Raw genomic sequence first — 14,040 nt, 5'->3', positions numbered from 1 at the left:
ATGCAAGCACTGCTGTCGATGATCTTAATGGCTGTTCACTGCTTGTAGCAAGAACCAGGGTCCAATGGAGCAGTTCTGCCAGGTCCTGCTACCGGCGCAGCAGCAACCCCGCTTTGGTTGAGCAAGCAGCAATCCCTCGAACGACGTCCGCCCGTGATCCCGTGTGATCACGGGTGGCAGGATCCCTCGAACGACGTCCGCCCGTGATCCCGGGTGATCACGGGTGGCATCCCGGGTGGCAGGATCCCTCGACCCGGGTGGCAGGTCCCGTGATCAACGTCCGCCCGTGATCACGGGTGGCAGGTCCCGTGATCCCGGGTCGAACGATGTCCGCCCGTGATCCCGGGTGATCACGGGTGGCATCCCGGGTGGCAGGATCCCTCGACCCGGGTGGCAGGTCCCGTGAGGGGTGGGCCGCCCGTGATGGCAGGTCCCGTGATCAACGACGCTACAAAGCGTCGGGGACCCCAGCTGGGTGACGACGTTCCGAGGGGTGGGCAACCACACTCGTCACGGGTGGGCTTTTGAGAGTGTCTATAAAATGATTGATTCTTACAGTAAAAACCAAGTACGAGCGTTGATTCTCATAGTACAAAATCAAGTACCAGCGTGATAGTGCGTGAGAGATGATTAAGGGTAAGGTTGTCATATTATTTCTGCTAATGATATTTATTGTATTGATTGCAGTAAATGGGCAAACTGCGAAAGAATGCTGCGCTCGCGGCTGGAAATGCTGCTACCCTCAGACAGCATCTTTAGTTAATAGTACTATTTAATTTTTTTATTTACGTATGTGGATGTATAATTAAATGTTCGAGTATGTTTTAATATTGTAATATGTAGGAGTATGTTTTTATGTTGTATGAACGAATGATGCTATGAATGGAACGATAAGTTTAAATCTGTGTTATGATAAAATCTGTGTTATGATAAATTTTTTATTATTTCATTATGCACAATATATTTTTTTTTCTTTCGTTTTTTCTTTTTTTTCAGGTTTGAGATGGTCCGGTATTTGGCGCCGACAAAGCAAGAGTACTTGGACCCTCTGCGACTGAGGGTCTGATACTCATCGCCTGTTGGCCTCCGACAGAGCATTGGGGTCTTACCAGGCTCTGGGCGGGCACAAGGCCAGCCACCGGAAGCCTAGCAACGGTGTCAAGGAAGCCTCGGCCTCGGGCTCTTCCACGACTAGCGCAAGCGCCTCCACGACGGCCTCCGGTGGCGGCAGGGTGCACCGGTGCTCGGTGTGCCTGAAGACGTTTCCGTTGGGGCAAGCGCTGGTGGCACAAGAGGTGCCACAACGATGGGAGCGTCGGCAGCGGCACTGCCCCGGCGGCGATGACGTCGTCGGAGGGGGCTAGCTCGAGGCACATGCCGTTCTATCTGAACGTGCCAGCGACGCCGGACTCGGAGTTCGACGACGTCAAGCGTTGGGTGGCGGCGGCGGTGAAGGAAGAGAAGGAGGTGCAGAGCCCGCTGGCTTTTAAGAAACAGAGACCTGTCGTCCCACATGAGCGAGTCAACTCCCCTTTGGTTGAGCAAACATCTGAATCTAGCCAATCTTCCTGTGGCTTGCCTTGGGTCCTTCGCTAGTTTGTCAAGAGGAGTCCACAACCTCTCTTTGGAAAAAACAAACCGATTGCAGAATTCGGTAGATTCACGAAAGATGATCAGAAACACTTAATTAACAATGGCGTGAATTTTGACAAACAGTTTATACAAGTATTGATCTTTATCTCTGCTTTTGATACTACACAATACATTTTTCAGATATGAGTAGCATGCATGTTGAAGAAGACAACTTGATAATATGATTCTGTCGAAGTAAGGAGACAGCAGAGGTAGCACTCGGCTGGTTTGGTGCAGGTTAGTTATTCTTGAATCTTTTATATGAAAAAATTAAGTAGAATTATTTACCTCTATATCATAAATCTTGTATTGGCAAGTTTGATATTCTATACTACCACAGCACTTTGGATGCACAAGAAGATATCACTTGTTCTACAAACATGCAAGTTCAGATGTACAAAAGTTGGTGGACTCATGCTGAGTTTGTGAATTTGTCAATGCACACATCTAGTGTCAGACCAATAAAGATATTACCATTTTGAAATGTTCAATTGATCTGTATGCGAATATGCATGGACTGATGTTTGCTGTCTGACTGAATGCCGATATTGGAACATATAGTTCGATAGCGATACAATACCATTACTTTTTAATTTGTTTTTCTATTTTATTCAATTATATATATACTGGTCTTATATTGGTTGGGTAGGTTATGGAAACTGATATCTAATCGAGATTTTAATGCTTAGTTTTCGCCAGTATTACCTGCAGCAGCTGCAGCACGAGGCCAGATGGTTTGCTCGATATCAGAGGCATCGATACTTTCTCCACACATGCACACCTCACCACCAATGACCAATTTTTGCTGCTCAGGCGTGGAGATGCTTGTAAGGGGCTCATTCATGTAGAACTTCTGCCATGGGACATCCAAGTGATCCAAGTACCACTTCTCCTGGTTGGCCGCCACCACCTTCTGTGCTACTCCACCACCAAGCCTGCAAGCACACAAGGAAAATTGTCTTATGACACCAACACAATCGATCCGGATCGCTGTACACATAAATAAATCCAAATTTCCAACATGCATTCTGATTTTTCTTTTTTTTTGGGGTGAAGATCTGGGAGAGGAAACACATGAGGTTTTTGAATGATGTAAAAAAGTGTATCATCATAACTTTTTGTTTTGACTAGACAGATTGGACAAAGAAAAAATGGCATCAAGAGCATAATGTTAATATAATGATCTGATCTCATTGGATGATTAGTTTGTGCTGCATTAGTTTGTTTAGTTTTCCATGCTGACCAAAAGATGGATGTTGAAAAAGTAAATTGTTACTATACATGTACATAGTCAAAAGATTATAAATATGTTTATTTTGACTAATATTAGATATTTTATAACATCAACTACATGAATGAATGATGGATGGTCTCTGTTCCCATGCATCATCATGATCATGGTATCACTGAATACGTGAGGGTTGTTAATGATCACAATTATTATCCAAAAATCAATATTTATGTGTTTTATCATTAATAATGAGAACTTACATTTGACATATTCGAAAGCATATGTAAGATATCTTTCTCGTATCAAAGTCAACCAAAAACAATTTTGATGAGATAGCTCAAGTCAGCAAAATATTCGATATATATCCCTCGATCATGAGAGATCCATGATCTGATTTATCCAAAACCAATAAAAGAGATTAGATGGGCTCCGGAAAACAGTGGCATAACACATGAAATCGGCTAAACTATAAATTTTGAAAAATCTTTTTGATGAAAGAGGGATGCTCGACATAAAATACCTAGCGAGAAACCAAATACCCCCTTGGGAACCAAAGAGAAATAATTAGACAGATGTAAGAACACAAAAAGTTTGTTCGATTACTCGTCACATAAATCCCTAAAGAGATAGAGACATGCGGTGGTGTCTCTTATTCACTCTCCCTCATCACTATCACCAATTCCATCGGAAACAATGACTTATTAAGTTGCTCCAAATCTCTCTTCGTATATATATATATATATATATATATATATATATATATATATATATATATATATATATATATATATATATATATATATATATATATATATATATATATATATATATATATATATATATATATATATATATATATATATATATATATATATATATATAATCATGATATTAATGGATTGATCCTTTTCGTGGTCGGATCTCAATTCTGTTCTAAGAGTATATCGCTATCTAACCTCAAACACGACTTAGCGTTGAGAGATGTTTCGAGCGCAATGCAACAATAACAAGATACGAGTCGAGTTTATATATTGGTTCCATCACATCTCGATCCGATACCTATAGTTGGTTCGTCAACTGAGACAACCTCACCCAAACAAGATAAATGAGATAAATGTGAATGATCTTGAGCATCGAACCGTTGATTTCATATCGAACGGTGATGAGATCATCGTAACCTGATTGTTGGTCAATACATCATCTTGAATTTAACCATCCGACCCTTCATCAAACGAATCCACGAAAACAACCGTCGTCACGGCGGAGGCACCTACCAGGGAACATCATCTTATTATCGATGGAAAGCTGTGGGACTCGGAGGTACCACCATTGGAAGTCGATCGAAACGGGCCAGTTCGACCATGGCGATACACCCAAAGCTACATGGTTCGCATCTGCCTACATCTCGCCGTCATCACCATCACCCATGCGATGTGCGCCCACCATCACCATCATTAATTGAGTGGTGTGTGACACATACGCCCCATAAGGATGATGATGCGCCATTACCCGCTGCTTACCGTCCACACGGCTCCCTTCGTGCCACGCTGCCCTGCTCTGCTGACACAGGAAGTAAGCAAAGGGACCACGACAGCCATAGTTGCTATTTCCATTTGGAAATTTAACCCCTCTTCCTGCGCTTCTCATACAGCTATGTATATGCACACTGCTCTCTTTCTCTCTCTCAATCTGGTCTTTATCTGTTCTCTCTCTATGACTGATGAGCTGCTGCTATATATAAAAAGAGGAAGGGAGAGAGTAACCGCACCTCCTCACCTCGTCCCAACTACTGACTGAACCACATACCTTACCCTTCCCATCTTGTCTCTCAACTCACCATTGCTGCCTTTCAATTAATGCCAACTACTCTTTTCTGAAGAAAGAGAAAAGTTCCACTGCCAGCGGCGTGTACAGAGAGGAAGTTTCACTTACTTCCCCTACATGGGAAAGACACGTACATATCTGAAGTCAAGCTGCAGCGGCGTGTTTCTGTTTGTTCTTCTTTTGCTTGCCGCATACTAGGTGATCGAGCCTTGTGAGAGGACAGAGGGAGAAACACTTGCATCATCCCTCACTTTCGCCACCGTCATAATTGGCCGCCATATAAGGATGGTGGAGTCTATGGCGGTCGTGGTGATTTACGACGCGTAGCGGGACCTGGGGGGAGCAGATGTGGGAGGTGGGGTACAGCAGCGCTGCCGTGTCCGCCACTCCCCTTCCTTCCTCATGCTCGTCCGTATTCCTTCTCTTTTTTTCTTTTTCTTTTTCTTTTTGTGTTCCATTCTTTCCGATCATCTCCTGTTTCTGAGTTAACGCACTTTGGACATCCTTTTGTGATCTTATTCTCCTCAGTAAGTATGCGTATGCGTATGCGAAGAAGCACAATCATAATGTTAATAAAGGTGACGGAAATGATTAGCGGGCCGGAGAAGGAGATCATTGGACTTGTCCCGGGTGCATCAAGACCGTGGCATGAGGCACCTCCTTGCCTTATTATTATCCTCAACCTCGAAGAAGGACACCGTGAGCGACGTCTCTCGGCACCTTTCTCGCCGTCCGCCCGTGATCCCGGGTGGCAGGTCCCGTGATCCCTCGAACAACGCTACAAGGCGTGGGGGACCCCAGTAGTTCCCGTGACCCCGGCTGCCGAGCGGTGGCGACGTACGAGCCTCTCTCCCATCGCACTAATTACTGTCTTTAATATTAATCTAATCGAATGGCATCCGGGGATTACACGTCCTCGTCAACCCGCCCTCCCTCGGCACCTTCCTCGCCGTCCCCTCGGGCTGCTCCGTCGCGGTCCAATGGGAGGGGGCGGGCGCGTTCTTGGCCGACCCGCCCGCATCGTGGGCGGTGGCCAGCGTGTGGAACTCCAAGGAGGTGTTCCCACTGGAGGTGCGGGGGGCAGGGCTGTTGCGGCAAAGGCTGGCGCGGGTGAGCCGCGCGGTGGACCGGGCGCTACCGTGGCTGCGCATCCCCCGGAGCGGCTCGCACGCCGCCACCACTCGGCAGTCGGGGTCCCCCCACGCCGTGTGGTGCACGTGACGGAGTTCACGGGTGGGAGTTCAGAGGGGTGTTCAGAGGGGTGTTATTATCCTCACCCTCGGCGCGTCTCTTGGGCACCTTTCTCGCCGTCCCTCCTTCGCTCTTGATCCCTCCCAAACGACCGCGCGTGTGGGCCCTGTCCCGCAGGTCTCGTCATCCCTCTCATCCGTGAACGGTGCTACAAGGCGTGGGGATCGGGCGCTACCGTGGCTGTGCATCCCTCGGAGCTCCGTCACCTTTTTCTTAAATCACTCCTCAATCTTCTGCATTCGGTGCAAAGAGAGGCTCGTACGTCGCCACCGCTCGGCAGTCGGAGTCCCCCACCTTGTTGCGGCGTTCACATGTGGGAGGAATCACGAGACCTGCGGGACAGGGCCCACGCGCCGTCGGTTAGGATGGATCACGGGCGAAGGATGGACGGCGAGAAAGATGCCGAGGGGCGTCGATGTCACCGTGTTCTTCTTCGAGGGTGAGGGCAATCAAAGGCAAGGGGTGCCTCTCCCATCATATTAATCACTGTCTTTAATACTAATCTAATCGAGTGGCATCCATAGGCGAAGAGGGATTAAACCGATTCTGGTGCAGAGGATAGAGGAGTGATCTAAGGTGAAGACGACCGAGTACGCGTACATGGCGGCGGAGATGGACACCGTGACATCGACGTCGTCCTCGCCAACCCGCCCTCCGGCACCTTCCTCGCCGTCCCCTCGGGCTGCTCCGTCGCAGTCCGGTGGGAGGGGGTGAGCGCGTTCCTGGCCGACCCGCCCGTGACGTGGGCGGTGGCCAGTGTGTGGAAGTCCAAGGAGGTGTTCCCACTGGAGGTGCGGGGGCAGGGCGGTGGCGGTGGAAGTCCAAGGAGGTGTTATGGTAAAATTTTTGTTATTTCATTATGCATAATATATTTTTCTTTTTTTCGTTTTTTTTTCTTTTTTTTTCAGGTTTGAGATGGTCCGGTACTTAGCGCCGACAAAGCAAGAATACTTGGCGCTCTGCGGCTGAGGGTCCGATACTCATCGCCTGTCATTGTTGGCCTCCGACTCAGCATTCGGGTCGTTGAGTCTGCGAGAAGGCATTCGGGTCTTACCAGGCTCTGGGCGGGCACAAGGCCAGCCACCGGAAGCCTAGCAACGGTGTCAAGGAAACCTCGGCCTCGGGCTCTTCCACGACTAGCGCAAGCGCCTCCACGGCGGCCTCCGGTGGCGGCAGGGTGCACCGGTGCTCCCTCGGTGTGCCTGAAGACGTTTCCGTTGGGGCAAGCGCTGGGTGGCACAAGACGTGCCACAACGACGGGAGCGTCGGCAGCGGCACTACGCCGGCGGCGATGACGTCGTCGGAGGGGGCGAGCTCGAGGCACATGCCGTTCTATCTGAACGTGCCAGCGACGCCGGACTCGGAGTTAGACGACGTCAAGCGTTGGGTGGCGGCGGTGGTGAAGGAAGAGGAGGAGGTGCAGAGCCCGCTGGCTTTCAAGAAACAGAGACCTGTCGTCCCACATGAGCGAGTCAACTCCAGTACTGGAGACCGGAGATCACCGCCGTAGAGGAATGAAAGCAGCCCCAGAGGAGAACTAGCCATTGCAATCGGACTGTCTGTTCTGTACAAGACCGAGTATGAGTGAAATAGTTGCTCTGTGAGATACATGGCCAAGGGTGCGATTCTAGTTGTCTTTTTTCCACCCCAATCCGAATCCCGTGCTTCCCACACCTCGTTTCCTCATCTCCTTTTCTTCCTCGTCAGCCATGCCGGTGTTCACGTTGCCATCAAGAACCAGGTGACAAAAAAGATAAAGGATTTTGAAAGCTATAATGTGCCGACGCCAATCCACTTAGTATAGAAGAATATTCCCGCCATCCAGTTCACGATTTTTTTGCATATTTAATTCCTTAACTATCACAGCCACACCGACACCTTTAAAACCAATAAAAGTATATTTGGCAACGGAATCAAAACTGTTTCTTTTAATGGTCGGACAATTAATCCTTTCCACCATATTAAGAAAGGTAATAATATGGTGCGATTCAGGTGATTTTGAAAGAAAAAGAAAAAGAATTTTGATACCTATAATGTGCCAACGCCAATCCACTTAGTATAGAAGAATATTCCCACCATCCAGTTCACGATTTTTTTGCATATTTAATTCCTTAACTATCACAGCCACACCGACACCTTTAAAACTAATAAAAGTATATTTGGCAACGGAATCACAACTGTTTCCATCACTGGTCGGACAATTAATCCTTTCCACTATATTTAGAGATGCTTTCATCCTTTATATCTGCTCAATATACAGCTTATTCTCTCTAATACGAGTCCTACCAAATGGTCGATGAAGAAGGTGACATGCCCCTCCCTGACATCTTTCGTTTTGACTTCTTACTGTCATCCTTATTCAAAAGATTCTTTTTCAATTTCTTCTTCCCTTTCCTCTTCTTTCAGGTTCGATTCTGGATGACTCTCCGATCGAGCAAGTTCGGTTGACAGTCCCACCAACAGATGATAAGACATTGCAGGTCTTAACGTTCCGAACATGGTTTATCGGAATCCCCATTTGCATCCTCGGCTCCGTAATTGCAGCATTATCTTCTTACCGACAGCAATTGTTCTATTTATCACAAGTCTGCATCAACATCATCGTGCTCATCGTTGGAAAACTAATGGCTAATATGCTACCAAACAAAGTGGTACGGATGCCATACACAAACTGGGGTTTCTCGTTGAATCCGGGACCCTTCAACTTGAAAGAACATGTGGTGACCACCATACTGGCCGGCACGGAAAGTGCTTCTGCCGGCTTCGAAATATTATCCATGTCCAAGATCTTCTACCACAAGGATATCCCATTACTGCCGGCCATGCTGCTGGTGCTATCGATTCAGGTGATTTCTGATGATTTTGTTAGTTGGTTAATTCTGATGATTTCTGATGATTTTCTTAGTTATAAAGAAAAGGTAATAAATAATATGGTTGCTGAATTCTGATGATTTTGTTAGTTAGTTAATTCCAATTGATCTTTCCTTACTTCCGGTCAAGAAGTAACGGCTTTTAAATGCCCTTATGGTGTGTAGTTTCTCGGATATGAGTTTGCTGGCATATTCACGAAGTTGCTAGTGGACTCACCCTATATGTGGTGGCCTTCGACTCTAGTAGACGTCTCCTTCTACAGGTGGTGTGCCTCTCCTTGTAAACAATGCAAAAAAGACAGGAGATTTTTAATTAATTAATTTATTTAACATGTCTTCGTTGTTTTCACTGGCAGAACGTTACACGAGCCGGAGAAAAGAGTCAAGGGAAAATTGTCACGATATCAGTTCTTTATCATAGTCATCGTTGTAATTTTTACCTACAGCATTGTTCCTGTTTACCTTTTTCCTTCTATCACGGCTCTATCGTTTGTTTGTTGGATATGGAAAGACTCGATAACTGCGCAGCAAATTGGTTCTGGATTTAATGGATTAGGCATCGGGTCCTTTGCACTGGATTGGATAACCATGTCATCCTACGTGGGCAATCCACTGCCACTTCCAGCATTTGTGGTGATCAACATGATGGCCGGATTCATTCTCATTCTTTATGTTCTGCTACCATTATCTTATTGGAATAATGTTTACGATGCCAAACGCTTTCCTATTTTTACTTCAAGTATTTTTGATGTCCATGGGCAATTTTACAATGTGTCGCGGGTTTTAGATGAGGAGTCACTCACATTCAACGAAGAAGCATACAACAATTATTCGAAATTATACTTCAGTGCTTCCCTTATGCTTAGTTATGGTTTTATCTTGGCTGCTTTTACGTCAAGCATCTCTCATGTTGCTCTCTTCTATGGGAGGTAGGAACTGTAACTTTTTTTATCTTGTAAATAAATATTCATTGTAATGTTTGTTTTTGGTACAATTAGTGTGCTCATGTTTTTATGGTTGAAATAATTACCTTAGTCCTGCATGTTATAATCTTGTTCGTTGGTAGTGATAACTTTAGATAGTTCTCTTCTGGTGTTAAGCAGATCGATATGGCTACAATTTGTCGATTCATATCGGCATCAAATGCAAGATGTTCACACGAGGTTGATGAAACAAAATTATGAGTCTATTCCCCGGTGGTGGTTCTACTCTCTACTCTTCTCCATGATGGGTTTTGCCATCTTGGTATGTGAAATATTTAACGATCAACTTCAACTTCGCTATTGGGGAGTTCTATTCGCTTGTGCCTTGGTGTTTATATTTTTGCTTCCAGAATGTGTCATGGAAGCTACGACCGGTCAGGTAAGATGAATATTGAGACACCGTTATAAATATTTTTCTTCTCATCCAACTTAATATAATAATTATTATATTTCAGGGATTTAGAACTAGGCTTTTATTAGAGGTCATAATCGGGTACTTGCAATCGGGTAAACCTATTGCAAATATAGCATTCGCAACATACGGCTCTTCTGCTCTTGATACGGCAAAATATTTCATCGTACAACTGAAGCTAGCACATTACATGAAGATTCCTCCAAAAGTAATGTTCTTGATACAGGTATTTTCTGGACCACTGTGTTATATCCTCATCTAGCTAGTATCTGAATAGATTTAAAAATTATGATGCATCACAATTTACATACATATATTGACATATTCTTGCAAATCCAGATTTTGAATTCTATAACATTATTATATTATACTTATCGTCCTATATGTTTTCTTTACATGTAGATTCCAGGTAGTCTACTAGCATGTGTGGTTAGCTTCGGTGTCCAATGGTGGATCTTACAGTCGGTGAAGAATATATGTTATCCAGAATTATTGCCCAAGGGAAGTCCTTGGACATGCCCTTGGGAAAGAAGGTCATTCGCATTAGGAGTCACATGGGGTGTTATAGGTCCAGCTAGAATGTTCTATCCTCATGGCACATACTCGATCATTTTTATCTTCATTATTATTGGACTCTTTGCACCAATGGGAGTGTGGATGTTATCACGTCTATACCCAGAAAAAACATGGATAAGACTTATTAACTGGCCAGTTATATTCAGTGTTGGTTCCATCGTGCCTCCTGCTACTTCGGTTAATATTTGGTCATGGTTCATAGTTGGCTTAATATTTAACTACTTTGTCTTTCGAAAGTTCAAAGGGTGGTGGGCGCGTTATAATTATCTGTTATCAGTTGGATTGGATTCCGGAGCAGCTTTTTTGACTATTTTTGTTATTATATTTCTTCAATTTCGGGGTATATATGGACCAGATTGGTGGGGGTTAGAGATGTATGATCATTGCCCCTTGGCTCATTGTCCTACGGCATCAGGAGTTGTCGTAAAAGGTTGTCCCATGATCAATTGAGACGATCACTAAATGTGATAAGCCATGGGTGACTGCCATTAATTTGTTGGAAGGATGGTATTATTTATGATTCAATTATTAAAACAATATAATTTATTGTTAAAATAGATACTTTTACCTATACAATCTCTTGGATATGGAGTAAAAAATAAAAGGAGCTCGAACAAATGAGGTGAGGTCTAAAGTTAACACCGCATTTAAATTTTTCATATAAAAGGTTTTTGAGAATGTGATTTTTTTTGCTATGCTAAAGAAATTTTAAAAGTTATTATATCTTATTCCACCCAAAAAACACCTTCATCTATGTGTCGTCAAGTCCCCAAGACGACGTTCATGTTGTTCAACAGAAAATATCATTGTCATTTAATAAAATAATATAATAACATCAAAATAAGATATTTAGATTAAAATAACCCATAGATTATGCGCTTATTAATCTTGAATTACTATTTTTTAAAAAAAAATATTGAATTAACGTTTAGGTTAACAATACAATATAATGTTTCACCCATCCCATATATATGAGGGTTAAATTGAAAATGCATATTTACAAATCTCATCGAGTTTAGCAATTCAGCTTTTCACCGCACATCAAAAGGGGTAAAATTAGATATACATATTCTTGTTCGCATTTCTAAGTCTTCGCTACAAGAGAGAAAAATTTGAGCTAATATTTTTTTTTTATTTTAGTGGTGTCGAGAACACTAATGTAGTACGGAGTGTTATCCTCAAGATTTTTGTATTAAATTTTTTTATCGTATTAAAAATATTAAATTTATTTTAGATATATTTTATATCATTATATTATTTTTAAATATGATAAAATGGTTGTAACATCGAGAGTTTTTACATATACCTCCTTTTGACAATGGAATATCCCTTCCATTCGGACTTCTCAAGGAGACGATGGAATAGTGTTTCACGTCCCTAATTTCTCATCTCCAAAACTTTGTTCTTGCAATTAGACATCCACAGAAGAAGAAGAAGAAGAAGAAGAAGAAGAGAAGCTGGAATGCTTATTGGGAACCAATCGATGGGGCAAGGAACTTATTTCAGGAATTGAGCTTGCATGGGTTTAGATTTGAACTTAAGCTCACATTTTATTTTTTGAATAACTTGTTTCAACAAAAAAAAGTAGAAGGGTATCATTGCATGAAGAGATGGTTATTGTGAATTCAGATGGTTGTCCGAGCTAAGTGCCAATTCTAAACCAATCGAAGACCTTTCCCAAGTAGGTCTCAGTTCAATTTCAACCGAGATATAATTCTTCCGTGACTCTGAAAGCATCCAACCTGCAAGAACTACATGGGGATTTTACCCAAAAATCTTTTCTAATGATTAAATTAGTTTTGGTTTTTGATTATTCTATATATATATATATATATATATATATATTATTCATAACTTTTTTAGAGAATGCACTTGAGGAATCCTCTATGATGAACCTTGAAAACTATTACTCCTCCGTTGCACTTGGGAATTTTACTATGTTGAATCTAAAAAGATGATTACATCCATGATATCGAGGGTCGATTGAGATGTGTCGACCACACGTAGGATGTGGTATCTTATATTGATCTCCCAAGAGGCGGCTCTCCATTATTTATGCAATCTTCACTTGAAACAAAATTTTTTTTTTATTATTTTTAGTATATACAGGTTATTATAAGCCAAGCACCATAAGTAATATGAGGGGGTCTAGGAACAATTTACAGAAATATTTATACATAGTGGAGCAGCAGAATCTCCACCACTATACTATTATTATTTGATGTTTTATCCTTAAAATATATTATACGATCTTTCCACTGTCGTCCTCGATGATAAACCCAATTCTGATTCACTGAATGAGCCATCAGTTTCAAGCATAAAATTGAAGTTAGGAGAACTCCCTGTACTGATAATAACACATGCCCAACTAAGCATTTTCACATACATGTTGTTTGAGTTTCAAACTTTCATTGCACGATAAGAAGGAAGGATGAGGGCTTGTGATTGCAAAACTTGGCATCGTTTCTACTAAGCCACAGCATCGAAAGAGAGTTGGAATATGATTTAGGTTGTTGTTGGAAGAAATTAACATGTGACCTCCACAAAAAAAATCTACACCGGACCAGAAAATACCATTTGCGATTGAAAGCCAAAGAGGATCTGAAACTTGTCCGTCATCCTAATTTGGTGTGCATTTATTTCATTAACCTACGAGATTGTAAAATCATGTCTATGTACTTCCATCTAGTTATCTATCAACACCTAATTTGATAGTTTATCGTCACGTCGTAGCTTTTAATCTCTTCTTCGTCGCTTATTTTTTTATATATAAATAATAATGATAATAATAAAACTTAAATTTAAATAACTTTTTATTATCAGATTTTTCTCATAAAATATATAATATTCATGTAGTTTGAAATTTTAGTTTACATTAGCCAAAATGAGAACTTAATCCCCAAAAAAGTCTACTTTTAAAAAGATGAAATTAGTGGTAATACCAAATTTAGTTGTATAAAAGTTTTAAAAATATAGTTATTTATATCTTTATATGTGATATTAAAGGTTTCGTGAAATTTATATCTTTATACTATTAATTTTTTTCATAGGAAGTCAAAAATAGTTAAACTATGTTAAAAAATAGTATATGCTTGTTCTTAAAAACAAAAGAAAAAAGAAAATTCAAAACATAAAAAATAACATTTCCTCATAATATTCTACTTTTTGGCCAAAGTAGTTAGTTGTACATTCATCTTAAATTGGTCAAAATTAAAAAACACACAAATTGAACTTTTAAAGCTTAAAACTTAGTAAAAGTAA

The 14,040-nt window shown here is 42.1% G+C and overlaps 1 protein-coding gene and 2 long non-coding RNA genes across 4 annotated transcripts; all 3 read left to right on the top strand.

Moving 5' to 3' along the window:
• The first annotated feature begins 531 nt into the window (after positions 1–531).
• On the top strand, positions 532–2,631 carry LOC135675546 (uncharacterized). 2 transcript variants are annotated; one of them, XR_010513906.1, is made up of 3 exons: positions 532–636; positions 997–1,869; positions 2,322–2,631. It is a non-coding gene; the product is annotated as an uncharacterized LOC135675546 (long non-coding RNA). The 2 variants fall into 2 exon arrangements; XR_010513905.1 differs by having other exon boundaries at positions 538–1,869.
• A 2,899-nt stretch (positions 2,632–5,530) lies between these two features.
• LOC135675545 (uncharacterized) lies at positions 5,531–7,611 on the top strand. Its single transcript, XR_010513904.1, has 2 exons — positions 5,531–6,377; positions 6,463–7,611. It is a non-coding gene; the product is annotated as an uncharacterized LOC135675545 (long non-coding RNA).
• A 616-nt stretch (positions 7,612–8,227) lies between these two features.
• On the top strand, positions 8,228–9,741 carry LOC135677919 (oligopeptide transporter 5-like). Its single transcript, XM_065190329.1, has 4 exons — positions 8,228–8,243; positions 8,345–8,856; positions 8,974–9,071; positions 9,165–9,741. The coding sequence occupies exons 1-4, from the start codon at positions 8,228–8,230 to the stop codon at positions 9,739–9,741; spliced, it is 1,203 nt and encodes a 400-aa protein (XP_065046401.1).
• Positions 9,742–14,040: the final 4,299 nt, after the last annotated feature.

Source organism: Musa acuminata, chromosome BXJ1-6, assembly GCF_036884655.1.
Source record: "Musa acuminata AAA Group cultivar baxijiao chromosome BXJ1-6, Cavendish_Baxijiao_AAA, whole genome shotgun sequence".
Taxonomy (NCBI): Eukaryota; Viridiplantae; Streptophyta; class Magnoliopsida; order Zingiberales; family Musaceae; genus Musa; species Musa acuminata.
The sequence above is the reverse complement of the archived record's forward strand: the minus strand, read 5'-3'. Positions and strand labels throughout refer to the sequence as shown.